At 40.2% G+C, this 27,825-nt stretch overlaps 4 protein-coding genes across 5 annotated transcripts in view; 1 reads left to right on the top strand and 3 right to left on the bottom strand.

Moving 5' to 3' along the window:
• LOC105457500 overlaps positions 1–4,752 on the bottom strand; it is a 41,451-nt gene extending 36,699 nt beyond the window's left edge. For both annotated transcript variants that reach the window (XR_975405.1, XM_011702197.1), the window contains exon 1: positions 4,401–4,752. Coding sequence is in view for 1 of the 2 variants with exons in the window: in XM_011702197.1 (XP_011700499.1) it covers positions 4,401–4,487 (87 nt within the window). In the remaining variant the exon portion in view is untranslated. The remainder of the gene's footprint in view (positions 1–4,400) is intronic.
• Positions 4,753–6,967: 2,215 nt separating this feature from the next.
• LOC105457496 (angiotensin-converting enzyme) overlaps positions 6,968–27,825 on the top strand; it is a 51,835-nt gene continuing 30,977 nt past the window's right edge. Inside the window, exons 1-10 of the mRNA XM_011702191.1 lie at positions 6,968–7,302; positions 9,987–10,322; positions 12,288–12,446; positions 12,559–12,655; positions 13,469–13,612; positions 13,921–14,112; positions 14,262–14,359; positions 14,482–14,651; positions 14,787–14,911; positions 16,753–17,095. Of these exons, the coding sequence (XP_011700493.1) occupies positions 7,246–7,302; positions 9,987–10,322; positions 12,288–12,446; positions 12,559–12,655; positions 13,469–13,612; positions 13,921–14,112; positions 14,262–14,359; positions 14,482–14,651; positions 14,787–14,911; positions 16,753–17,095 (1,721 nt within the window). The 5' untranslated portion in view covers positions 6,968–7,245. The remainder of the gene's footprint in view (positions 7,303–9,986; positions 10,323–12,287; positions 12,447–12,558; positions 12,656–13,468; positions 13,613–13,920; positions 14,113–14,261; positions 14,360–14,481; positions 14,652–14,786; positions 14,912–16,752; positions 17,096–27,825) is intronic.
• Positions 18,331–21,266, bottom strand: LOC105457492 (skin secretory protein xP2-like). The gene is made up of 2 exons (XM_011702185.1): positions 20,881–21,266; positions 18,331–20,435 (listed from the first exon to the last, which is right to left on the bottom strand). Exons 1-2 carry the CDS (start codon positions 20,890–20,892, stop codon positions 19,233–19,235), a joined length of 1,215 nt encoding a protein of 404 aa, XP_011700487.1. The 5' UTR covers positions 20,893–21,266; the 3' UTR covers positions 18,331–19,232.
• LOC105457493 (titin-like) lies at positions 23,919–25,790 on the bottom strand. Its single transcript, XM_011702186.1, has 2 exons — positions 25,646–25,790; positions 23,919–25,365 (listed from the first exon to the last, which is right to left on the bottom strand). The coding sequence occupies exons 1-2, from the start codon at positions 25,655–25,657 to the stop codon at positions 24,022–24,024; spliced, it is 1,356 nt and encodes a 451-aa protein (XP_011700488.1). The 5' UTR covers positions 25,658–25,790; the 3' UTR covers positions 23,919–24,021.

Genomic DNA, 27,825 nt, shown 5'->3' with positions numbered 1-27,825 from the left:
TGAGATACGCGATCTTTTAAAGTCTATATGAAAGATTTCATCGACCGTTCGAATCCTTGCATCCGTGCGCGCATTGTCGCGCTTTGCTTTGCATAATTCTTAACAGCGTAATACCGGTTACTCATCTCGACACTTTCCCACGTTCCTCCAGCTCTAAGTCAAGAGATAAATAATTATCGGCACTCATTACGATCGCATTGTTATCGCGTGATAATACACGCATAGAAAATTCACAGTTCAGCAATGTACACGCCTTGTTAATTCCAAGGCTTCGAAGAAGGAAGCGTTAGAAAAATCTATATATAAGTATATATCGTGATTACACGTAAAAAAACGCGATGAAAAGTTTTTCTAATCTTTAGTTCTTATATCTTTAAATATTTTAATCTAGTTAAGTTTTATATCTCTATATATTTTAATCTAGTTAAGTTATTATATTTATTAACAAATATAATTACTGGCAGTGTCTTATTTTAAATTCAAACTAAATTATGTAAACGCAATTTATTTACATTTATCGAGATAAACAATTTTTATAAATCTGATTCTTAGAAATCAAAAGAAATGTTTTATAAAATTTAAATAAACGTGTAGCAAAATTTGCAAAATGATATAAAAACATTGTAGTGTGTTTTAAAAAATATGTTGCATATGTTGCTAATGATAGGCTTTTTAAGGTTTAACTTTTCATAATTTTAAATAACTTTGCATATTCTCTTAAACTATGTATTTTATGATTAATATTCGAATTTTCTTTTGAATGTTATGAATGTAAATCGAACAAATAACAGATCTATGTACGACGTTAAAATATAACTGGTACAATAACTCTCAGAATAAGTGAGTGACGTCAAAAAGTGACAATGAAATAGAAAAGATCGCATTTACAGGACCGACAAAGACGTTACCCGTTTCGCGAGGAAAGGAAATCAGAGAATCGGCCATAACTGTATACTTATGAATAACAATGATCGAAAATACCGGCAACGACAATGCATTTCCGGCAATTTTACGTAAATTCCTTACGACTTGTGCCACTTAGAGTAGCATTGGAGTACGGCGAATTGCGCAAGTATCAACGTCATCTCGTTTTTTCTTTCTGTCCGCGCGAAGATATTCTTCTCTGCGGCGCGAGCAAAGTCGATTAAGGTTCCGCCCGAAAGCGGCAAAAAGAAACGCGAGGGACACACGGCTGCACCGTATTTAACGTATGGTAAACACGCTCGTGCGTACTTGAAACTGAAATTGCGGTCGGTACGTGAGACCGGTGCACGCATTATCTCTGCCAATGAGATTAGCATTGTCCAAGTCTAGGCACGCAGGAAACTAGTGCTTCTGAGAGATACCTGTACGAGCATAACGCCAGTGGCATTGGGGTCGCAATTTCTAGAATATATATGTTGGTATAATTTTACGAAACAAAACTTCCACTGTATATTTCCACGCTGATCTAATCGTTATATGTAACAAAAAAAACATTTAACCGTGATCATTAATTATTGTATTTAAACAATATATTTATTATTTCATCATCAGCATTTATTTATGTTTAAATAATTATTTAAATATATTATTTAAAAAACTTGGCATTAGCCAAAATTAATCAAATTAAGAACTTTCTAAATATATATGTTATATATTACACATATTAAGTAGAACTCTCTCTAATTTGTAATTTTTAATTTTTAAATTAAACTTTTAAATCAAACATTCTTTTTTCTAAACTCAGATAAAGAAATATTTTTAAAGAAAAATTGATTAAAGAAAGAAATCCTGAAATTGTTTGCCGGTATACAATTCGCATTATATAAACTATTATCCGCAATTTAAAAAATAATGTAGCCGGACTTGGTTAAAGTAAACTCAAATGGTGTAGCAATAAAAGATAAGTCGCTTATAGAGATGCAAATTTTTTTTCCTCATATAGTTTTTATAGTTGTAGAAGCAAAGCAACATGATAATTTATATGCGGTAAAACTTAAAACCGTCTAGGAATAAATAATATCAATCATATTTTCCTATATTATACAATATTTACGATGTAAGAGCGGATTATGTAAACGGGTATATCGGGCCACGGTACATGCGAGCGGCATCGTACGTACGTACGGTACGGAATATGCAGATACGTATATGCACGCAAGAACTTCGCCATAACGGCTCCAAGGTCCCTCGTAAACTGGCCTAGACCATTCGCAGTTACGTACATTCCAGATCGTCGTGGGACTATCCTCACTCAGCCCGCGCCTGGGCGCGGTTGTTTACGCTCCTTTACCGCGCGGCGAGCTCTGTGCGGCCCGTGTATTAATCACAATCGTTATACGGATAACCCTGCGCGGTCGCCCCGTCAGGGCTGTCACAGAGAGCGCCGATCATGAAAGCTTAAGTGGAACATGTAGTTCAAGATCAGCTACCGCGCGAAGGCGCGCGCGCCTGCAGGCTGCAGGCGAGAAAACGGTTCGTGTATACGCGTATGTATACCGATTCGTATCTGCGTTTAAACTTTACGGCTTGTAACGCGCGCACGTTACACGCGCGCTATCCGCGATTTACATGCTTTTCCTTTTTTCCTCTCTTTCTCTCTCTCTCTCTCTCTCTCTCTCTCTCTCTTTTCCACTATAGCTGTGACGCGCGCAGCATCCGGAACGGTAACGTCGCACCCCAGCATTGAGATAGACTCCTTGCCGACATCAGTTGGAGGTAAATCGAGTTAGCGGCTCGCTGAACGGCTCTTTTTTTTTCTACATCATAGATTATTCTCTCGGATTTTGAACAATGGCGCCACAGTTCCCAAGAGGAAAGAGAGGTCGATCGGAATCGGGGAAACGACACACGTGTCGTCCCGTCTCGATTATCAAGCGTAATTACGCCGGATAGAGACCCGCGAGCCCGTGAGTCATCCCGCATTATGCCGGAGATTGCAGAGATGAATCGTTTTTAAGTCGATGCTTCGCGGAAACCTGTTCATCGTGATGTTTCATATACGACACGCCCTTCGGCGATTCATCTATAGGAATCGCGGTGCGCGCGGGCAAATCGCGATTTCTGCAACCTACTCCTAACCGCCCGGCCCGTTCGGCACAGGTGCGATGTTTGCTCATGCATACAGAGTATCCTGCAACCGCCGTGTGGTAACACTTCAACAGCGTACTTTAGAAATTAGGGTCCGGAGATCCTTGTACACAATAAATATCGAAGTCGCAATTGCGACTTCGAGTGATCAATGCAAAGTTGGCGAATCGCGTAGAGCTCGTGCGTTTAGAATTGCGATCGTTAAAGCCGGCGCAAGCTGGAGCGCGAACAAACACGAATGAACAACTTGTTTCAATGAGCGGCGACACCGGTGGCAATTATCGAAGCGAAGTTGTTCATGGAATCTGCCGTTTGGAATACATTCCTATACATGTATCAATCCGCAAGCGTTGTTTATTTATTAATCATTTAATTATTGGTTTTAATTTAGCTCAATTGATTTATATTATCCACGATTTTGATTTCTTAATTGCCATATAGGCATGTACTACATACAGTGACCAGTGAATTAATAGGTTTCGAATTAATAAAATTAAAACTCGGTAAAAAATTTTACATAAGAACATATATAAATATATATAAACATATATAAAAATATATAATTATATATAATTATACATAATTATATGCGAAATATGTCCATACATATCCATATATGTTTCTTTCCTTTGTCAAATTATTGTTTAATAAAAGAAAACTGATAATAATAAAAAGAAAACGTAAAAAATAATTAAACGAATAATTTTTACATTGTTTTTTTTACAAAAAATCAAGTTTTAAGAAAAAAGAAAAAATTGCTTGTGTATAATTATATATATACCTATATATATATTTTTTAAATCATTTATATACCATTATATATGAGCAATTTTTCTCATTTCTTCAAACTTGATTTTTTGTAAAAAAACAATGTAAATTAAATTATCCCTTTAATTATTTTTTAGTTTCCTTATATTATTATCATTTTTTTGTATTAAATAATTTTACAAAGGAAAGAAACATACATGGATATATATAAACATATTTTGCATATAATTATATATAATTATAAACTTTTATATGTTTATATATATTTATATATGTTCTTTTTTCCTCCAAAATATATAAAAAATCTCGAATAATAATTTCCAACATTACTCTGAATTGCAAAATTTTTCCAGACACGAATATTTCGAAAAAGATCTTGATGTTGAAGATCTCAAATGTTATTGAAAATTTAAATGTTTTCAAGACGTTCTAGCTTCTTTTTATAATAATATAAAGCGTTCGACGGGGAACGCGACAAGAAATATCTCCGCCGGGGACGCAGACGTAACCTAACCTAACCTCTCTTTCGCAAAAAATATTCTGGCGTCGTTTTCACTTACCTCGCGATGGTGATTACTCATCCCGAGGGCTTCCTGGGCCGCTTCCACGCCGTCGCGTCCTTCATCGGTCCTCGCACGCGACAACATAATCGGTTACGATCATCCCGAAATACGACGGAGTGCGATATTTTACACGATACCGTTAATCACACGCGACCGCGACGCGCACTACGCTATTAAGTTGGAAAAACAGACGCGAAAAAAACGATACGATCATCGCGCGCATAAAAGCTATTATCCGCTAGTGATGGCATTTCGCAAATTAACGCGATAAACAAACCTTGAATGGTAAAGAGTTTTAACGTGTCGCCGATGTACGTATACACAAACATCGAATCTATCACGCGCTACACGCGATTGACGGAATATCGAAATATAGAATTGCAACAGCTGTACCCGCTAATTAAAGCGCGTCGCGAACTGACCGCGGCCTGACCGCCCCGCCGCGCGCGTCCCGCGACACTCGCGACACCCTGCGTCGTTCGGGTCGTTCCGCATATTCACGCGTGCAGTCGATCGCGCTAACCCCAAAAATTCAAAAGCCGCGTCCGCAAAATTACGCGCGATACGACTCGTGTAATAAGGCCGAAATAATTATAGCAAACATATGTGCAATATCGATAGTTCCGTACTACACGCGCAATACATTTCGGGCGTATAAATTCCGCGAAATGTGCAGCGGGATGTATCGTATATTATTGATAAACCGCAGCTTTTCGTTATTTAATTGAAGCACGCGATGTCCTAACCTTCACGCTTTCGATTCGAAATTGCAGGTAATTCTAAATATGTACAAAATGCACAAGCGAAAAAGAGAAGAGATTCAAAGTGCGACGCGTGATATGTTGACGAGATAACGATTGCGTGAATAGCGCGATGGAACAATTAAAAGTAATTTATGAGGCTCCAAGATACCGCGAGGGAGATATATCTATTTATTTCGAGAGACAACTGACGCCTCGACAAACCTACACGTCCCATTCGATCGTGGCTCGAGGAATTGATTAATCGTACGGATTGATTAATCATAAGGTATGGTCACTTTTGGCGTCTCATGTATTTGTTCCGATCGAAGGATAACGCGACGTCTCTGCGGCCGGACGCCGCCTATCCATCCGAGTTTACGAATAAAGACTGATAATCCTCTTATTTTTCTTCTCTTTTTAAATGACCGCACTCGGATTTAACACGATCAATATTGACAAGGTGGTTGCGAAACTCAGTTTCGCAGTTTCGTTCCGCATAAAATAAACGTCGCGTTAATCACAGACGTCTATTATAGATGTCTGTGCAGTTAATACGTCACCGCTACGAAATAAACGTTAACATTTGACGTTCGAGAGGCGCGTCTCGCAATTTACATAATGCGCTTGTTCAAATGAGATATACAAGCGCAAAATACATTATGTTCCTTGCATCTTAAATTAATCTCAAATGATCTATTATTGTATAATAAACCTGATGTTAATTTCAGGAGTGAAATTTACTTCGTGTTGATCGAAAACATATTTAATATTAAATTAATATATGTTACTTACTCATTTTTGGAAATTCGTAAACCTCGAGAAAAGAAATTTTATTAAATTTTTATTAATAAGACAAGTTGATGTTACACGTTCTTTTTTAATGGTAATTTAATTTACAATTTATTGACAATTGCGCGATCATAGTAATTTACATAATCATAAACTAATCACAATCTAATAATTTACAATCTAGTAAATGAAATAGTGACGGTGAAGTATTTCATGAATTTTTTACTAAAAGAGTGATAAACGATCGAGTAATGCCTTCATTTCTGTTATCTAAAAATGCATCGACGCGATTTCTTCTCTCATCGGTACGACTTAATTAAGTGAGCATTCTAGGATGTAAGTTTTCGAGAATAAATCTCAATGAAGTTTCCGCTTATGCATCATTACCGTGAGTTAATTTATCAAACTCTTAACGTGTCGTTTATCTAAATCTTATCACCAAGAGCCGATCTATTATTTTTATTTTAAATTTTAATTACTATAATGCCTTGCCATTCCGGTACCACTCTTTTTCTGCTAGTGGCTTCGAAAATACATCTTAAATGTTTACAGAGTTGCAAAGAGCAAACGTGCGCTCCGATAGACAATGGGGCTCATTGAGAGGAGTCAGCGAATGACTCTTGTCAACGTGAGAGCCTCAGGTTGTCGCAATCCGACAGCAGGTTGGCCCTCGACCCCCATCGTTCCGCCTCTCGTCACTACTCGACGCTCCTATGTTTCTATTTGCCCTTCCTTCGTTCCCCTCAATCTAAATTAACATATTCTTTCCACGAAATTTTTCGCCTCTCGCGACATTCAACATTGAATTTTTAATAAAAACGAAAACTTCGATCTTCATCATATCAACCCTCACAAACTTTCTTAGCCCTGAATTGTAGCCATAGGTTTCAAGTTCGTTCGAAAGGAACTTGGTCCCCTCAGATGCGAACAGAACAAAGCTATTCGTCTTCTTCTCCTCGTCCTCGGCTACTTCCACCTACTCCCACGACAATCCGTCTAAGTAACAGCGACACCGACGAACCAACGACACGAATGAGGTGTGCGCGAATCCCCACCCTTTTCGCTACGGATGACCTCCTCGTGGTCGCGTTCGAACAGCTTCGCAGGGATAAATGTACACTTGGCGTCGTCCACGAGGCTTTTAGCGTCGGCAGAACGAGACCGTCGCTCGTGTTAGTCGTGCTTGATCAGTGGAACGGAATTTCGTACGACCGCGACGACGACGACGAAAAGTTGTTGCGCGCACCCGCGATCGATCGAACGACGATTGTAGATGGTTTTTATCGAGGATTGAAACAAATTCGACTTTCATGGAGCTCGCCTTCGGTGGAACTGGCGGGATGTTGGACTGCGTCAGTGGCAGCTTTGTAAGTCTCTCTTCGTCGATACCGATGGGGTGGCTGTGATCCTGCAGTGATTTTAACACTAGAAGGACGAAGATCGCTCGTCTCCAATATCGTGATGCTCACACGCTCGAAAATCACGTAATTATATTCAGTGAAAAATCGCAAATTTTTGAGGACTTTGATCAAAATTAAGTGAGCTACGATTGAGATAAGAGAAGACACTGTATCCGAAATAATAAGTGTGCTCCTTCTAGTGTTAAGCATCGTGAATGTCACCAATGTACGAATGTCTTAAATGTGATTAAGCAAATTAGGGATTCAAATAGAGAGAGGATAAACGAATCTAACGAGTGTCAAAACTGTGCCAACATTTTTTATACAGGATATATGGAGATATTCAGGTATTAGCTATGAAGATTAATTTTACGCAGTTTAATTTTTAAACAGTTTTGCTCTGCATATAAAAGAACTTTCCTTTTTAATGTCTGTGTATATAATCATCTTGATAATATTTCTTCCTCTTTTTCATTCGAAATTTCGACATTTCTGCAAATGATAATATCCTGCCCTTAAAGCTCTTTTGGCTTGTTAATATTATTTAGCTTGTCAATATATTTTAGCAATTTTAAATGCTGCGATTTTCAGCAATTATGATACAAATGATTATCTTGATTATACAGGATGTAATATAATATCTGGATATTTATATATATTATAGGGATAAATTTATTTTTTATTCTTTTATGTGTTGAAATTATACCTGAGGTAGGTTCCACATATTATGTTACACCTTGTATTTTACACTCGAATTCTAATATGACGAGTTTTGTATAAGAATGATCGTTGAAAAATAGATGCAAGGTTTCTTGGCATTATATGAATCATCTCCATTCGTTAGATCCTAACGCACGATACTTAAAGCATATTAGTTACAGGTAACGATGACCTCGTTTGTATGCTTATGAAGTATGCTCGGATTATTTTCCATATATCTCCGTGACGTTCTCATTATCAGTTATGATCCATTAGAATTATTACATATATCGTCGATTTATGTTTCAATATTAAATATGCGTGATTATTAAAACGCGCTTATCTTAGCAGAAACGTCAGAAGCAATTACTTTAGTCACAATACCGTGAAACACTATACCTCGCACGCGGTTGTACGGTTAAAAATTTATAAAAGAGAATGAAAGATATTCTTCAATAAGCGCAATTGTACCAAACCAAGGTCATCGCATCTCGATCAACCGCGGGTGACCTACTACTGTGCATAAGCAGATACCTTTCATACCGGGAGGAAGTACGTAACGCGAAGACGTAACACGTGACCGTGAGACCAACAAATGAATTACGCGTAAATGCTCCGCTCATAATGTCATGGCATGATTTAGAGAAAACACAATGAGGTTCCTATATTAAATTGCAAGCGAGCGAGAGGTCCCATAATAATTTGCGGGCGCGCGCGGTAATTTCTGGCACGGTAATCCTACTTGCGCGAGGCAAGGCCCTCCCTCCCATCGCTTCACGAATCTATAATTGTTTTTTTTTTCGTGAGGGAAAGCTAAGCCCGTCACTCCGCATACGCTGCTTTATGCCTTGCTTGATGCAAATCTTAGAATACTTTCGACAGCAATTCATGATATTTTCTCTTTATTTCTTGATACTTTGTAAGATAAAGTGCGCTTGGCGATATCGAAATTATTCAAAACTTTTTTGTATTGTACAATAGTTCGGTGACGGTCGTTAGAGATAACGATCGCGAAGGAAATACGGAAATTCGTGAATCCCATTAGCGGAAGGTCATTACCCGGTCATTCATTTCTTTGACAACTACGCCGCTTTATCTTCTCGATCGATATGTCTGAGCACCGACTGCTTAATAGATTCTTATTCCTCGGAAAGTTTGGACATTTTCACCCTCTATTTATACGTCATTTGTACAAAGCAAACAAACATAGAGAACGTGATAAAATACGCGACAAAATTTATGAAGTAGCTTGATAGGTTTGATTGACAGGACGAAGGTCAAAGATGTTAAATTGGCACACGCACGTGCGATCGAGTTCATCAACCTTAATCGACGCGTTACTCGCCATTTACCGAAATATAGAAATATATAAATATGGCAAGTGTTAACGATATATAAATCAAAATAAAATGATAAATTGATTAATAAAATTAGGCGTAAAATTTGCAGAAATTTTATTTGAAACAAATGCTATTTTAGAAAAAATATTTTATCGATCGAAGAAGGGGCAACGGCCCAAACATGTTCAAAGTCGACACATAAGACATTTAGATAATAGAGGTCATTAAGATACTTTTAAGACTCTTATGTTTCAATATTAAATATGCGTGTCTAACAAGATTCTAGTTACTGTTTCCCATAATATTATTATAGACAGAAACTTTAAACAAGAAGGTCTGCTAAAACAATTCTTTAGTGGACAAGTCATATAATCACAGAATTGCTCTTTCTAAAATAATTGTCATCGTCAGAAAGGCACATTGAAGAAGAGGATATTTTATGCTTGGCAATGAATATTTCTAACTCAATACTTTCGTTAATCAGGAATTAATAAGATTTGAATCCGTCACTATTTTTAATGTGGGTAGATGAATGGTCGTTTAAACGTGTTTGTATGCTTAAAATAAAGTTAGAGAATGTACAAAATTATATACAATGAATGTGTGATTTAGATAAGATGGACAGCATTCGTACTCTGCCTGTTATCGGCAGTTTCCGGTCAATTGGACCTGCCGCCGTACAGGAACGAAGATACTGGCCGACAACTGCCGCCGTACAGGAACGACGATACTGGCCGACAGTTGCCGCCGTACAGGAACGACGATACTGGCCGACAGTTGCCGCCGTACAGGGACGACGATGTTGGCCGACAACTGCCACCCAATGAATTAAATTATCAGAATATCCTAGCCAGATTAGACTTCCTCGGCGCAGAGAGATGTAGCGCTAATGTAGTAGCGCAGTGGGCATACGAAACCAACGTGAACGAGTACACGCAGCTACAAGCGGTAAAGTATCACTGAATCCACTTTAAAGAAGATCATCTTTACAATTTAAGTAAATAAGGTCACGTTACTTTATCTCATTAAACAGTTTTGGAACTTTCCCGTTAACGAGACTGATGAATTTCGAAACTTTAAAACGCTCGACCCGCATGGCGCCCTGTTCCTCTATTTGCAAATTAGGCTATCTCGTGAAATACGATATTATCAGGTTTTCGCTGTGTCGGCGATGCAGCGAGTCGTTGTCACGAGTATGGGAAAAATTTTATTTTGTTTATAGATGATAATTTATGATGATAATTTATGAATAAGATTTAATTAAAATTTTTAAAGAACAATGCTTAATCTTAAAACAGCCGCAATTCGCTTTATCACAATCAATGTGAGATTAAAAATTAAAGTTTGGAAGTATACAAATATATCTTCCATCATAATGAAAAGTCTTTCACGCGTCTCGGCGCGTGCAATTACTGCTGAAATTAAAAAAATATATATTCGATCAAGAGATTAAAAGCAAATTATTCAGGAAGAGCGTGCGGAGATGCAATTCTGCATGGCAAAGGCAAAAGTATATAGAAAGGCTGGGCGATTTCAACGCTATAACAAAGTGCGGTGACAACCGTGGAAAATGATACGCGGTACAATCGCGTATATATTTCTCATCCACCCCGTACGAAGCGTCTTCGCGCGGGGGGACCTCGACCTCCTCTCGCGTATCTTCCCGCGCACGACTCTCCGTGGCGTCTCCGCATACATTGACTTGTCAATCGACTGACGAACCGCCTGCGCACTGACGCTACCTCGCTTGGCTCGTCGCGATTTTCCCTGGCACGAGACGTGCTCGCATTGTCCGCGAAAGGCCGAACGCCTCCGCGGGAAATTTTCCCAGGCGATGCCATTGTCGTTGATAATCATCCTGGACGATTACGCAATACGCCCGGCGGCCGTCCCGTATAGCCGGGAAACGGGAGTTTTGTACTTTTCAATGCGAAACCCAGCGGGGCTCGCGCGTCGCGTGTCGTTAACGATAATTGAGGCGCCCACCACCGCCGTTTCCCTTTTCCGCGGAGAGAACGTCGATGTTACGGCGAATCATCGCCTCATTATCGCATGAGAGGGATTAATGACTTATCATCGAGGTTGTTTATAAGCCAATTTATTTTTATATTAATAGCAAATAATTATAAAGCAGTGTTAATTGTGTGTATATTTTTATAATCCTTTCGACAGCGTCGACACGTACGAGCTCTTTCATTATAGTAATCAAACGACAAAAGTTATGTGATTACATGAGTAAAAGTTATGTATTTCCGAGTTGATTCCTTACGCATGCTGTCATTGTACGTAGAAATATGCCACGTAACACGTAACTAGAATTAGAATTTGCGTTTGCGTATTATGTGGCACCATGCGGTGTTTCTCATATAAGACAAATGTATGACGCACGTAAAAATTGTTATAAATTTCAAGTTTTCTATAAACGCAATACATTACGCAACAATTGCGTAATCTCTAACTTTAATAAATATCCGTCTAACGTATTGCGTTTAAACACATATAAGCACAAGGGCTGAAGTACAATTTCACTTTCCTAGCCACTTTTCTCTGAATGCAAGTTACTGTCAGGAAGAGCATAGATACGGTTTTATCTCTAACGGTAAAACCATCGTCGTTCGCCGCGATTCGTGTTTTACTGCAATTGCGTTTCCTAATCGGTCGCCGAGAGATTAGTTCTCTTACGTCACGTACTTAGCATGTTATGATAATTGATACAATTGCACGCGTTTATGCTAATTAATACAATTGCACAGCTAATACAATTGAAATTCAATGCAAAACAACACATAATCTTTGTCATTTTAAAATAATAATTGGAACGTTTATCTATCGCTCTGTGAGCAAATAAAAAAAAAGTATTTTTTTCATTTTGCATGAGAATTGCCTTTGAATATTTTCACCTTACACTTTCAGCTGGATGCCCAACGCTTGTACGCGGACTTTCAATACCAAGCATGGCTTTTAATCTCGAGAATCGACATAAATTCCGTTCGAAATCCCATCATCAGACGACGACTCCGTTATTTGGGCGCGGTGGGCCCTTCAGCACTGCCACCTGATCAACTAGACAGGGTAAACGCCAGCTTTATTTATACAATACGACTTGCAGTATATTGTAGTTTAGCGAATAACACATGCGTGACAGTAAATGCTGTTAGCAATAATAAAATTATACTTTTTGCAGTACAATCGTCTAATCAACGACATGCTTGCGATTTATAACGCGGCGACCATATGCGCTTACAACGATCCGTTCCGGTGCGGGCTGCGTTTATATCCAGGTAATACATCACGAATTACGCTGAATAACGATCAGATCGGCACGATGCCGTCGCGCCGGCATCGTTCACGGTTCGTCGCGGCGAAATTCCGCGAGAGGAGAGGGGAGGAGAGGGGATTTACGTAAGTTCAAAATGCGCATGAAAGTGTGAAGAAAATAGGATACGTCACGCGAACGCACGTATGCCTGCCGGGATGGAATGGGAGAGTCCTTCTTCTTCTTTTTCCGTTTAATTTATGAAAATCTCCGCGCCGCGCTGTATGCGCCTCTAATTGTCTGTTATTCTTATGTTTAATGTAAATCCCGGTGCACGCCCATTTAGACGCAAAGCGAACACGACCCGCGGCATCGCAGAACGTGCACAAATAGAAAGCGAACAATTAATTAATTGAGCGAAGCTACGCAGTATGGTATAGTTTAATGTAAGAATTACTTAATTACTTGTTCGTGTCTAGCGTGTGCCACGAAATGATAATTGGCTGTGGCAGAGCTTCGAAGGCGAGGGAATTTAATTTACGTGACTCAATGAAGAAATTAACAGTTTCTGCCAGTAATTTTGACAAATTTGCTCACTGTCGCTTTGTGTCTAATATTAATTTTCGTTCAATAAAATACTGATCTGTTCTCCAAAATGAAGGAAAAAGCGTCATTATATCCATCAGAGAATTTTCCGTGGACCTAAAATTCGTTCAAAAAAATTTGCATGATTAGCACATGAAAAATCACTCGCGAGATATTTGATAAAATATCTTGTACGGACGACACATGACGCATCTGAAAAGTATATACTTTAGTACCGCGGTTTTTATTACAGATATATCGCAAATCATGGCGAGAAGTCGGGACTGGGACGAACTGCAGTACGTCTGGACCGAATGGAGAAGACGAAGTGGCAGACCGATTAGGGATCTGTATCAACAACTAGTTACGCTAACCAATGATGCTGCAAGAATGAATAGTACGTCTAATTTTAACTTCGTGCCGGAAGTATGACGTGTTAAATAGAATCTGCAATGCTGACCAAGTCGGTCAGCATGTAATTTCATTACATACAAGATTGCAAAAAGATCCTAAGTGTTGAACTTAGTTTTTATCGTTAGGAATCTTTTACACTTTTAATCTGAAACGAGTGATAAGATTATTTTAACTTGGTTTAATTAATACGTATGGAATGCGACGTAGAAATCATGCGCGTTAATTAAGTCGTAACTGGAAGCTGCTTCGTACATTGAGAATTAATATTACACTCTGATTTCTTTTTTGTAGACTTCACTGATGCCGCCGAATATTGGATGTTCCCTTATGAATCACCTAATTTCCAACAGGACGTTGACGAGGCTTGGGAAACGATACGTCCGCTTTATGAAGAACTGCACGCTTATGTTCGCAGAAAGCTGAGAGATCTCTATGGTCCTGAAAAAATCGGCGGACACGCGCCTCTTCCGTCTCACATCCTCGGTAACACATCTCGAAATATTTATTTTAAAATTTTGAACATTTTACCATACGTCTATTGTTAACAATTAACTATTATTAATCAATTAGCTATATATAACATAATTATTCGTTTTGCTGCAATTATATCGTTCTTTATTCAATGTTTATAGGTAACATATGGGCACAGTCTTGGACCAATCTTTTGGATGTTACTTTACCGTATCCAGGTAAAACATACCCCGACGTCACGCAGGAAATGCGGGCTCAAGTAAGATTCTCCTCTCATCCTTTTCTTTTATATCGTATCTAATTTTTAAGAATATTGTTTTTAGAATTTAATTAATTAATATTGATAAATATTACATATAACTAATATTATATTGTAATTAGGGCTACACACCCATTGACATGATTCGGGTGGCCGAGGAATTCTATCTGTCCTTGAACTTGAGCGCACTGCCGCCGGAATTCTGGGCCGGAAGTGTAATCGCCGATCCTGGCGACCGCCCATTAATTTGCCAGGCGTCCGCATGGGACTTTTGCAATCGCATAGATTACAGGTTGATACGTTTATCAATAATTTTACTCCTCAAAAGTCTTTCAAAGGCATTTAAAACTTTTGCATGTGTTAAACACACTTTAATATTATAAAGCAAAAACAACAGTTTTCAATATGCTGTGATTTTGATGTCTAGAATCAAAATGTGTACAAAGGTGACGATGAAGGATTTAATAACTTTACATCACGAGATGGCACACATTCAGTATTTCTTGCGGTACAGCGGTCTACCTCGTGAATTTCGCGACGGCGCTAATCCAGGTAAATACATCCGGAATCTTTAATCCCAATGTATTCAATCCGTGTATATACTTTCTATATAATTACCGTATTAAATAAACATACAATACAACAAAATCTTATAAAATCATAATGTAATAAAATTGCGCGCGATTATTGTATAAACTGAAGCTCAAGTTTGCTGGTTTAATTAACAAATTTAAAATCTAATAAATTATTATTATAAATTTTACGACACTCAAAAGATAGCAAAAATTCGAACAAAACGGAAATTAAGAATAAAACGATAAAATCAAAAAATAAGAGACAAATTTTTTGTGGCGGAATAATTCAATTTTTATCAAAATAAAATTATAATTTGATTTTTTACTGTCTTGGTGTCTTCCGCAATATACATATAAATGGATACAAAATGATATTCTAGCGTTATCATAAAAGTATTAAGATAATTTTAAAACGCTTGCGGGATACAACATCCGCTCTCAATGACATTGATAATTCGCATAATGCGCAAGTGCAATAATTAGAAATTGCGTCACACGCCGGGAAGAAAAAAAAACGCGGACTAGGACAAAAGGATAAGGAGACGGCCGGTGATGGCATGTATGCCGGACGCACGACAACGCGTTGCGTAAGCGCGACGGGGTCCGACTCCCGGCCGACTTCCGGAAGGCACAGCCGACCTGTGTGCGTCTTACGGCTAATAGCGCGAAAGCGAGAGCGAGTACGACACGCTCGAGGTGTACGCCGCGCGCTACGTACGGTACTCGCGAATAGGCGAGTGGATGTTACTCTCGTACATTGGCGTCGGGCGCACGTTAAAATATTTTTATTACGGTATAATCACGCTTTCACCGTAGCAACGGCCGGCCGGCCGGCCCGGTCGTTCGCCTCGCGCTCCGGAACACAGATTGTTTCGAATCAACGAGAACAGCTACGCAGCCGGTGGCCTTGCCGATCGACTTCGATATCGGCTTCGCGTTGAATATCTGCGAGCGTAAAATCTCGATCTTGTAAAGTCTCGACTTTCAGTTTCCGACGCTTCTGCTCGAGATTTTGCGTCGTTACAGCGAGCGACGATTCAGAATTATTTCGAAGAGAATCATCGCTTTGACAATAAATTTTTTCCTGCACATTTGCAAATAATTTTTATCGCAGATTTTCATCTGCATTCTGCACTTTCGTGTATCGTGCAACGCCTAATTAGCGCTAATTCCAAGTTACGAAATCGCGCTACTGTTAATTGTGCGTTTGCGAGGCGTTAGGCGTGTGCGCGGTTTGCATGGGGAAACGTGGTCGAAAAAAAAAGAGAGAAATAATCAGCATCATCTTCCACGCTCGACTAATCCGCGCTAACCGTAATTACATCCTGGTTAGCGCTAAATCGCATCAAGCGCAAAAAGTCACCGGGTTATCCGCGGAGAACCTCGAGAAACTTTGCAATAATCGTAGACGGAACTCAAGCGACAAGCCATCTGTTTCGTCTGACGTCGACTTTCACCGTTCGATTATCAAACAGCCAAACTCCTTCAAAACGTCCGCCACGAAACTCGAAAACTTGAAATTGCGCCGATAATTTATTCGCGTTCGTATAGCTATCGGAATAGGATAAAGGCCTTTCATTACCTACTCGACTGTAAAGATAACTTGTCGTAATCGTAATACGTCGTAAACATAATATCCAACAACAACGCGTAAGAAAAAGATAATCCATATTGGCGCATTGATAACTATTATTATAAAATCTACTGCAAGCGAAACGTTAGTTGAACAATAACTATCGACGAGAACAAACGTGATCTTCGCGGCTCTCTACCTTGTTATTATATCCTTATGCCGCAGCTTATTACTATAATTATCAGGCTTCCACGAGGCGGTCGGCGAAGCCGTCGCCTTGAGCGTCGCGACGCCGCAGCATCTGCAAACTCTGGGCTTGGCGAACACGTATATCGACGAGCGCTCCGCGGACATCAACTACCTCTTCTCCCTGGCGATGGACAAACTGGTGCTGCTGCCCTTCAGCATCGCGATGGACAGGTGGCGGTGGGACGTCTTCCGCGGCTACGTCAACAAGGAGGAGTACAATTGTCACTGGCACCGGCTGAAGGAGCAGTACACGGGCACGAAGCCGCCGGTCCTGCGCTCCGAGGACGACTTCGATCCGGGCGCAAAGTATCACATCCCGGCCAATATTCCCTACATACGGTGAGTACCTCCATTCAAACGTTCATCTTAATTCGTCATCTAATCGACGGATCGTAGATTTTTTAACATCTCGCGTAGTTGTTAAAAATTATTATCTGAGATCTCTATTTCTCTAACTCTGCCAACGACCTTGGTGATTGCGACAGCGAAGTAATTAAAGTTATAGATACGTGGGAAAATTATGACATATTGTTAATAACGGGGAAAAAAATCTTACAATAATATATCTCCTTCATTAATATTATCTGATTGATAAATTGCATAGCATGTACGTTCCACGTGGTACGCTGTTATTCCAACAAGTCTCCGATTCTTGCTGATTTGGCAATAAAAGAACACCTGCCACGTACTTTCATATGTAGTTTCCAATACGCCCGAAGCGGATAATCCCGTTGCGAACAATTCTGCGTAGCCGCGTGCCTCGCGCATGCACGAGATCGGCCGATTTCACTTTTGATTCGCGATCCCGTGCTCCTCCTCTTGTGATCTGCTCATTGGCAGATCAGGAGAAAGAGAGGCGCGGGAGGCCTTTCTCTCGCGGCTCGGCTCAGCTCGGCTCTCGTTACACGCGTTTGCAGCCAGCGAGCGCGACGCGCGAACGAACGCGAGTCGGTCTAATGCCTGAGATTCGCACGATCTGAATGATAGGTCGCGAGGCAGAACAGGACGCTGATATCATCGAATCGGAAGTGTTACGTATGCGCTCTTTCCTTCGTTAGTCATGCTAGATAAAAGAAAGTCCTATTCCATCGACCGTATACGGGGGGGGGCTTAATTACGCATAGAGATTTTTTAGCGAGCTTAATTATCGAGCAAATTTCCGCGTGCGCGTGCCGACGGCGCGGCCGAAATTACGAAAATGCCTTTCGCTCCGGCTCCCGTATATCTTTTTCCGGCTCTCTGCCGGAACAAGAAGCCGGAACGGCGTCTCGGTCACAATCAAACACCGCTCGCTCGCGCGGAGCGAATATCCGTGCGCTATCACTCGAATGCACGCGATCGGAGATAAATAATTCGTCACGCTACGCAAAGTTCAAGGATATTGACGCCGCGACGTAAGAAACGCCGGGGAAAATATCTGTCTCGTAATGCATAAATCGATGCTTTGCCGCTCAGCTGCTCGATCTCCAATGAACGTCCAATGAAATCTGACGTATTCAAGCCGAGCGGAATATCAATTTGATACCTCAATTCAATTTCGCTCGCAGGGGAAAGGAGTACAAGAGCCGCTTAAATTGCTTAGTATGCAAGATTTATTGAGAAGAAGGTCAAGCATATAAAAATAAGTTTTCAGATCTCTTCTAGAGAATGGCAATGAGGCTAGGATGAATTCCAAGGCTGTCGTTTTGCTCTTTGGTTTTATTAGAAAGAAGCGAAAGACATCGTACAGAGACGTCCGTTACATGTTCCGAACGTCGTAAAAAACACAGTACACGTGTTCTCGTAGGTACTTAAGGTGTCGATACTATATATCTAAGAAATCGTTAGCGCTGTCTAAGCAGACTCGGAGACCCATAATCATCCTTCGCGGCGCAAAAACGGCTGTTCTGCAGACTCATCTTCCTCGTCGGACCCCCCGCAGCGAAAACGGCGTTAAGTTAGGAAAATAAATACGTCCGCGTTTTCCTCGCGGACTCGCACTTCGAACGAGTATACAAATTCGAGACTCGCGAGTGCCGAGGAAACGCTTCGTTAACGCTCCCGTATATGAAAGATCAGCCGTTGACCGCGTTGTAAATCACATTGCTCTATGATTTCCCCCTCGATGCAATGCGTTTGAAAAACAAAATGTAGAAGAAATGTTACCGCGATATTCCGTCATGCGCCGACGCGTCCGCTCGTACGATGCAGTGGAGAATTTACAAGAATTAGGTCCCTCTATAGACCTCTATATACCCAGTCTCTATTCCGAATTTAATTTATACAAATCAACGATCTAATTCTAGTTTTTCCCACGAATATATATGTACATTTTAATACTTTTATATACAACCTTGTGAACCGAAATCGCGTTGAGTCGAATTAACAAATTCTTCTTTGATTATTATTTATTTCATCTCAACGCGCTTCCTTCCCTCTCTCGTTAATTTCTTTTCGAGTCGAAGCAGAAAATCCCCCACTGCCACGCGTTTTGATATTAATATCCCGAGTGACCCCCGAAGCTGGACTCGTAACCACCTCCGTAACCACCTCCGTAACCACCTCCGTAACCACCCCCGTAATCACCCCCGTAATCACCCCCTCCGGACTCATGCTCGTGCACTGGTACCGCCACCGGCACTTTTACGGGATACGGTACCGGCTTGGGCACATGAACAGCCACTGGCTTCGTCACGTGAACCGGCACGGGTCGTTCGACAGGCACTTTTACAGGGTAGGGCACCGGCTTCTCGACCGGTACTGGCACCGGCTTCTCCACCGGATACGGCGCCGGTACCGGTACCTTAACGTGATAGGGCACTGGTTTCTCTACGGGCACTCCTACCGGTCGCTCCACATGAACCTTGACTGGGTAGGGTACTTTCTTCTCGACTGGATAGGGTACTGGTTTCTCAACTGGAACCGGGTACGGTTTAATCACGTGTACTGGGTACGGTCGTTCGACGGGCACTGTCACGGGGTACGGTACCGGCTTCTCCACGGGGAAGGGTTGCGCTACATGCACCGGGACCTTCACAGTGTACGGCACGGGCTTGTCCACTGGGAACGGCTGCGGTACCGGTACTTTCACTGGATACGGTATCTTCTTCTCGACCGGATACGGCTGGGGGATGTATACTTTGTAGGGCACCGGCCTCTCTACCGGCACGTGAACCGGATAGGGCACCTTCTTCTCGACCGGATACGGCTGCGGTATGTGAACCGGCACTTTTACCAAAACCTTCACCGGCACCGGGATCTTCCTCTCGACCGGATAGGGCTGGGGTACTGGCACTTTAACCGCATACGGTATTTCTTTTTCCACCGGGTAGTGAACCTTCTTCTCGACCGGATAGGGCACCTTCTCGGTCTTCACGATCGTGATCTGCTTGATCTTGCCACCGTCGTCGCCACCGCCACCGCCACCGCCGCCACCGTAACCGCCCTCATAACCGCCGCCAATGTCGTGACCACCACCAAAATCTCCGCCGCCGATATCACCGTGACCAATTTCAAAGCCGCCACCGTCGCCGCCGTCGTGTCCTCCAAAGTCGATGTGGCCTGTCTCGATGTGACTCAGCCCGCGCTTATCCTGTTTTTTCTCGTGTTCGACATTTTCGATCTCCTTACTCGTAATCTCCTTCTTCTTCTTCTCACATACGGCCAAGGCCAGCAGCCCCGCCAGCAACACCGTGAGAAACTGTAATCGATGGAAACGTCACGCTGATTACATCAGTAGCTTACTGTTGCAGCATCAATGCTATATCCCTTGGACCGTGAAAGAATGCTATGCGTGCGTTAAATATAGTTGTTAATGGCCTCGATAGTATAATTTACAAGTGCAGCAGATTACATAAAATACGGAAGCCTGTGACTCTCCAGATTTTAGTCAAATTGCTTTTTATACTTTAATCGTCTTTATTAAATTTACCTTTGTGCAATGTTGAGCAATATTGATTGAATTTAAATCGCAATTTTTAAATAATTTGGTATAAAAACTAACACTTTTCCCACAGTTATTCAGTGACATGCATACTCTTGAAATGAAATCATAAGCTCGAAGTGATGAAGGCAAGATGATTAAGCAAATCTAATTTGCGACTCTAAATGCAACTAATTTCGCCCCGACGAGAGAGCGAACTTACCAAAATTCTCATGTCTACCAAAGTCTCTCACGATCTGGTCAATGTCCAGACTTTACTGAATGCTTCCCCCCAAGATGCCACCGTCTTTATAGCCCGCTTTCCCCCGACGCGTATCGAGCAAGCCCCTCTGCACTCTCGCGGAAAAGTGAAACACACGCGTCTGGCGTTCGCCCGACGTACACGGCGCGTTATGGCATTTTTTTTTATAAATCCTAGACACAAGCTACAGCGCTTCCATAATCGCGGGCAACGGCGTAGCCACGGTGGAAAATTACGGAACACCGGAAGTTCCTCCAACAGCAATGTTGAAAAGAATCAAAACTAGAAAGTACGCGTTCGTCGGAAATGAGAATGTTTTACAACTACCTGTCAGTCAAAATAAATAAAAAGTGTAAGAAGAGGCGTGTTTTAAAGTAGATAAAAAAATTCTACGACGATCATATAATGTTCGCGAAATTCTGGTACGAGTGAGTAAACGTTTTACCGAAAGAAATTAACGTCTGCAAAGAAGATATTGTCTTCAGATTCTCCAAAGAATGCTGCATTACGCTCTTCCTCTAAATAACGATATATGATCTCCAAGTCGACTCGAGATTCTTCTATCACAAGTCCAAGGATCTTTTAAGCTTTGTTGTCCTTTCGATCCTGTCCATTTACGCCACTGGGTGTCACTGGAGATGCGTTTCCATTCCTCCTTTGCTATCATTACCCTCCTCTTTTCAACTAGCCAATCTCCCTCCGTCGTTATCCATCTCGTGGAAGTTTCTCGCTCGTGCGTACCGTCCGGCAGGACTCCGCTGTGACCCCCTCCGTATCCGGTCCCCACGGAAGGACGCGCGGTAGGCTGCATGCACGAGTTCTCTCGGCCGAGACGAGGAACACGACGGCGGAGGCATAACGGTCTCCTCCTGCGGTCCGAGGGAGAGCGCGAGAGGAAGAATCGGGAACGGTAGGAGGAGAGAAAAAGTGAAAAGTGTCCGGTGAGAGGATGGTGGAACGGGGCAAGGAGATATAGATCCTAGAACGCGTTGCGCGCCGATGTGAGATTGACCGCGTTTAATGCGCTGCTTCCTAGGAGCGCCGCGCGGCAAATTGTCCCGCAACGACTTGCTCCAATTGGGAGACACTTAAAGAATACTTGACACTAATACGAGAGAGATAACGTCTGAAAGCATACGGTGATAATGAACGTAATTGAGATTGGATTCGAGTAAATCTGATGCGAAATGATATCGGACGTTTTATGCATAATTGCTAGTTAGCATTCACATGTTTAGCGAATTTAATTACTTATAGCAATTAGAAAATATACTAAGAAGATTAGGTATTAATAAAAGAAAGCAAAAGAAATTAAGAGAAGATTAGGTTTTATTAAAAGAAAGCAAGAAGAAAGGAAAATGAAGTAGATTTGAGCAAAACTGACATAAAATATGATTGAGACATTCAATAAAGAATGAAAATACAGAGAGAATTAATAGGTTTAGCAAAAAATATAATAATTATTTTGTAAATAAAAAAATTTGAAAAGAAAAATGCGACAAATAAAATAAATTATTATAAAAAATAAGAGTTATTTTACTCTTATATATTTATATTATATTTATTTAAAACGCAGTCGTGTTCGAAATTGTAATTTTTAATTTGATATTCAAAGATGGATGCGTATCTGTAGCGATAGCTACATAGCGAAAAAAAATGAAAAGAAGTAAGCGAGACTAATTATTGCTGAAGAAGAAAAAAGTGAATGCGCAGACATTACGTCGGCTAAAATTAGAACAGATTAAAGCAACTAAGATCCTCCATGATACCAACAGAAATTGTATTTTCACTGCTTAATGCAATTATAGAGGCTACATTAAACTTTAACAAAACAAAATATATAATATATACATATTGTAAAGTATTACAATTTTTTATATTAAGCTCAATCACATAGAGCTCTCTTGACATTAAATATACAAGTTAATTATTATATATAAATATGTGAAAATATAAAAATAAGATAATTATTTTTATTTTGCCTCGCGAAATTCACGAGGTTTCCTTATTCTAATTACGTTGAAGCAAACAAGCAAAAAGATTTTATTTTCTCAATTATGTCGTTAGTCAGGAATGCAAAATTTAGTGCACGTGTCATAGCAAAAACAATGCATGCGAATTGATTAGTAGAGTTGTTTGCATTTTTTTTGTAATTAGCGATATACCCAATAACAAAAACAAAGTTTGATTTTATTACTACAGTTTTACGACCGTTTCCCACTTCCTCTCCTTTGATCGAGCGCAGACAGGGAAGTGACCAGGAAATTAATTTAAAAAATGATTTGAGCCATGTCATGTTTCGGGTTTTATTTATACATATTGGAGATGATAATTAATAATTAAATAAACTCATATAAATCAATGCAAATATATATATGTATACGCACATCCTGTTGCGTAAGTCTGTTAGAGAGTTTCGTGTTACATAACGAAAAAGACAATTAGTTAATTTCAACTTACTGAGTGAAGTGATATGATTAATTAGAGATCTTAAACTTTCTCGAATATTGCATATCATTTTTAAAAAAATAGATATTCTAATTACACACACACACACACTATATAACTAACAAATATTTAACTATATTTCCTAAATAAAAAATATAATGTGTATAATAACATATGCATATTAGTAAAAAAATTACTTAAACATATCGATCAGATCTTTTTTATCATTAACGTTGATAAATTAATGTTTGTTTACCGATGGAATATTTCTGCTACATTAGTAAAATACTGTACAATAATTGACGGAAATATAAAAAATATTATTATATCTTGTTAATAAAAAAATTCTTAAATAAAACAACGTGTCGTGACAAAATTGTAGTTTGCATGTTATGAATTAAAATCTATTTTAATCGCGCTGAAATATCTTTAAATTTTTTAGAATTTTATTATAATTGTCAATTACTGTAATTTGTAATAGATTTACTATAATTTATACAATTTAGTTAATTGAATTTTTATATTTTACAGGCATTCAGTCTCTTTTCAAATTACATAAAATGTACTTGTCACGATTTCATGCAAAATATCCGTGTACACGGCGTCAGTATGATGAATTGCTTGCGGCGAACAGTACAAACATGTGCGGTTTTATCAATTGAATGATTCGCGATTTAACCATTGCGGTCGCCACAGTAATTTGGTGTCGGTGCTTTCGCTCTCTAGCAGATCTTCCTTGATGTTTCGATCCTTCCAACCGAGCTTGACGGGTATCGGCACTTGCACGACGTACGGGAAGGGCTTTTTCACCGGGACGATTATCGGCTTCGTCTCGTACACCTCGTAAGGCTTGTCCACGGGTACTTTAATTGGGACGGAATACGGTTTCACTATTTCCACCGGCACAGGTTTCTCCACGGTATACGGCTGAGGCTGCGGCACTTTGACAGGCACCGGAACCGGCCTCTCGACCGGCACCAGATACGGTTTCTCCACGGGTACTTTAATTCTCACTGGATACGGTTTGGGCACCTCTACCGGATACGGTCTGGCGACCTCCACCGGATACGGTTTCGGCACTGGTACCGCGTACGGCCGATCGACGGTGACCTTCACCGGTACTGGTACCTTCTTCTCGACCTCGTACGGGGTCGGTATCTTGACCGGTACTTTGACTTCGTACGGCACCGGCTTGTCGACGGTGTACGGCTGCGGCACCGGTACCTTTACCTCGACTGGAATCCTCTTCTCGATCGTAAACGGCTGCGGCACTGGCACCTCGACTTTGTACGGCACAGGATTGTCGACCTTCACTTCGTAAGGAACTTGCTTCTCGACTTGATAAGGCTCCGGCACCTCGACCGGTACATTCACGTAGACCTTGACCGGGTAAGGCACCCTCTTTTCCACCGTGTAAGGCTGCGGCACGGGCACTTTGATCTCGTAAGGAATGTGTTTGTAGACCGAGTACGGAATTTTCTTCTCAATCGTCACGGGTACAGGCACTTTCTTTTCCACGGTCACAACCTTCTCGTTCGGTTCATCCCTCGTGTCCTCGTCGGACCATTCGCTTCTCGGGAATCTTCTCCAGATATCCGTATCTTTGACATCGATCTTGCTGGACCATGCAGGAAAATCTTTGTCTCTCGTGCGTCGAGACGCGAATATTGGCTCTCGTGAATATTTGCTCCAATCGTCCGCGTCTTCTTCTGGCTCGAATTCATCGTCCACCGATTCGAACTCGCCACTATCTCTGTAATCGTCGTCTTCCTTCTTCTCCTTTTGCGGATCTTTTCTAACATTGGAATAAGACTCGCGAATAAGCTTGGATTCCGTCGTGGTATTCCCACTATCAAGATTCTTTTCCACTGCCCTCTCGGCTGCCCTTTCGGCTGCCCTTTCTACTGCGAGCTCAGCAGCCCTTTCAAGGTCCTCTCTACGACTAGCCGACGATGTAAGAGCAATCCCGAGGCACAGAAATGCTATTAGACATTCCCGCTGTTTAAAGAAAATTATTAATCAATAATTAATAAAATTATAGAAAAGAGTTTTTTTTAAGATGCTTAATATACTGTGGTTATTTCTAATCTAATAATTTTAATTTTTTAAATAAAATTTAAACGTTTAAATTTAGCTCTTTAACCATTAGATAATTCATTTTATAGGATAGGATAATACCACAAATTACAAACTTTATTAAATTTTAAAAGAAAGATTACAAAAAAACATTTATTATAAAAGAAAAATTAATATTATGATATAGAGATAGTTAAAGTACCTGATGTCCCATGATGCCTTTGCGATCAAGACGATAGATCAATCTATACTGAATCTAAACGGAAAGGTATCCCACTATTATTTATACACCGTGGACGACTTTCGCCGGTTCAACCAGCTGGACCTTTATAGCCTTGCAGTACCTTATTCGACAATTATCCACGCTTAAGCGATCATCATTGTTTTGTGGCGTAGCTATGAGCGCCATTCATTTATTAAGAATGAACCATACTACCTGCTTTAAAGCCGAGGCAGCACACAAAACGTACACAAGCAGTTTGAATCACCGATCACGACCCGTCCCCTCGAGAAAAATGCAAAAGTTTCCACGAAACAGATTTTTCGCGCCACGCTCAACTGTTGTATACGGACTAGTCACAGAATTTCTTGCTTATCTTGTTTATCTCTATTAGTATCGAAATTACTTTCGATACTTTCGAAAATTGCTTTCTTTTTACAACGCATATAAAATATTTTATTTAATAATATACAAGTTGCAATAAAAGTTATCGATTCAAAAAAACATTTCTACAATAGCTTGTGCTTTAACATTAAACCTTTACACACGCAATTCTTTAGAGAGATTGAATACAGAAATAAAAATACAAGTTAAATTTAATAAAAGAATAAGACCTATAAAGTAGATTATTTGACACACGGCGAAATGCATACGACGCGTTCTAGTTCATTAATCTATGCGAGAAGAATGCCGGATTAGCGATGCTATTTACGAGTGACCAATGAAACTTTCTATGTCGAATCGTAAAACCAAATGATTTTTGCATCGTTTTTTACTTTTCCACAATATTCGATATTTTCCAACAAGCACTAATCTTCTGGCGTTTTTCTCGTCTTTCGCTGCATGAACTTCCGGTAACGACTTACGGTACTTTTTTCTTTTATTAACATTCGATGCATTAACCGCTAATTAGTAAATTTAACGGGAGGAGAAGGAAGGCAATAAAAAATGAACCTTACAAAAAATTTCATAATTTGAATAAATATCTTATATTTAATTTGCACATTTGCCATATATTTAACTGTCGCGGTATTATTTGCAAGTAAACAACAATTTTAGTTCGCAAAACTGTCGTGCAGTAACTCAATTATAAACGCAATCTTTCTTTCTATTATGAACAAACAACGTGCGTTTACGCATATCACACGATTCGCGGCGATATGATCGCGGGTACTTTCTTCTACAACAAATTGAGTAACTCGAACGAATTTCCCAGATTAGTAACACCAGTGAAACTGAAACCGAACCGGTGTAAAAGTGCTCTCCACACGTCTTGCCGCCTCCGAAGTTGCACTTTCCCGCTTTGGTGGCGGTTGTATTAACCACTTAACTGCCTATATTTATACGCGCTTCTCGAAACTTTCTTCTGATATTTCCCGGAGATATAATATGGCTGGAGAAAAAGAAAAATCCTCTTCGTCACCCGCCGACTGCTTCAGAAAGGCGCGCTGTTTATTCTATTCCGCTTTCCTTTAATTTGATCTTGCACCGATATTATAACAATACAAAAGAACGTATCGCGCTAATGCGTTCGTATTTTCGTTCGTCGTATTTTTAATAATAATAATGCATCGGGCGTACGTACATCGGATCTCGTAGTAGTATCTTTACAACGCGGAAGAGCCCGAGTGAAATCGTAACATACGCCGCTTTGGATAGTTATTACGCGACTATAATCATTTATTTCGTAAAGTTTGCACTCGCCACATGCTTTAAAGAAAAGCATAAAGTGATATAAGAGCAACGTATAACCGTAAATTGCCTCGCGTGCAAGTACATTAACTGCAACTCTATTCCGCACCTGGAAGTGTTCGGCGAAATAATGAAGAGTTTGGGATACACGATACAGATTTGGAAGTGTCTTTCTCCGTCTGCAATGTACCTGTCAATATATTAAATCGCGATCGCCGGAGTGAAAGTTGCGGAAGATAAATTTAGATCCTGCGCTCAAAACAGCGAGAAATAATGTAAGTTTTATATTAATAGAAAACGGTATTGTTTTTCTAATAAATAGACAATATAATGCGCTTATTATTACCATCGAAATAAGCTTAGATCAAATTGCAAATAGCTCACGTCGTAAATCTTAATGCGAGTTACGCACTTATGTTCATATCTAAAGTGGCGTTTCTACTAAAGAACTCAACTGAAACCAATCTTGA

Source organism: Wasmannia auropunctata, unplaced genomic scaffold (genome assembly GCF_000956235.1).
Source record: "Wasmannia auropunctata unplaced genomic scaffold, wasmannia.A_1.0 LD335214.1, whole genome shotgun sequence".
In the NCBI taxonomy this organism is placed as follows: Eukaryota; Metazoa; Arthropoda; class Insecta; order Hymenoptera; family Formicidae; genus Wasmannia; species Wasmannia auropunctata.
The sequence above is the reverse complement of the archived record's forward strand: the minus strand, read 5'-3'. Positions and strand labels throughout refer to the sequence as shown.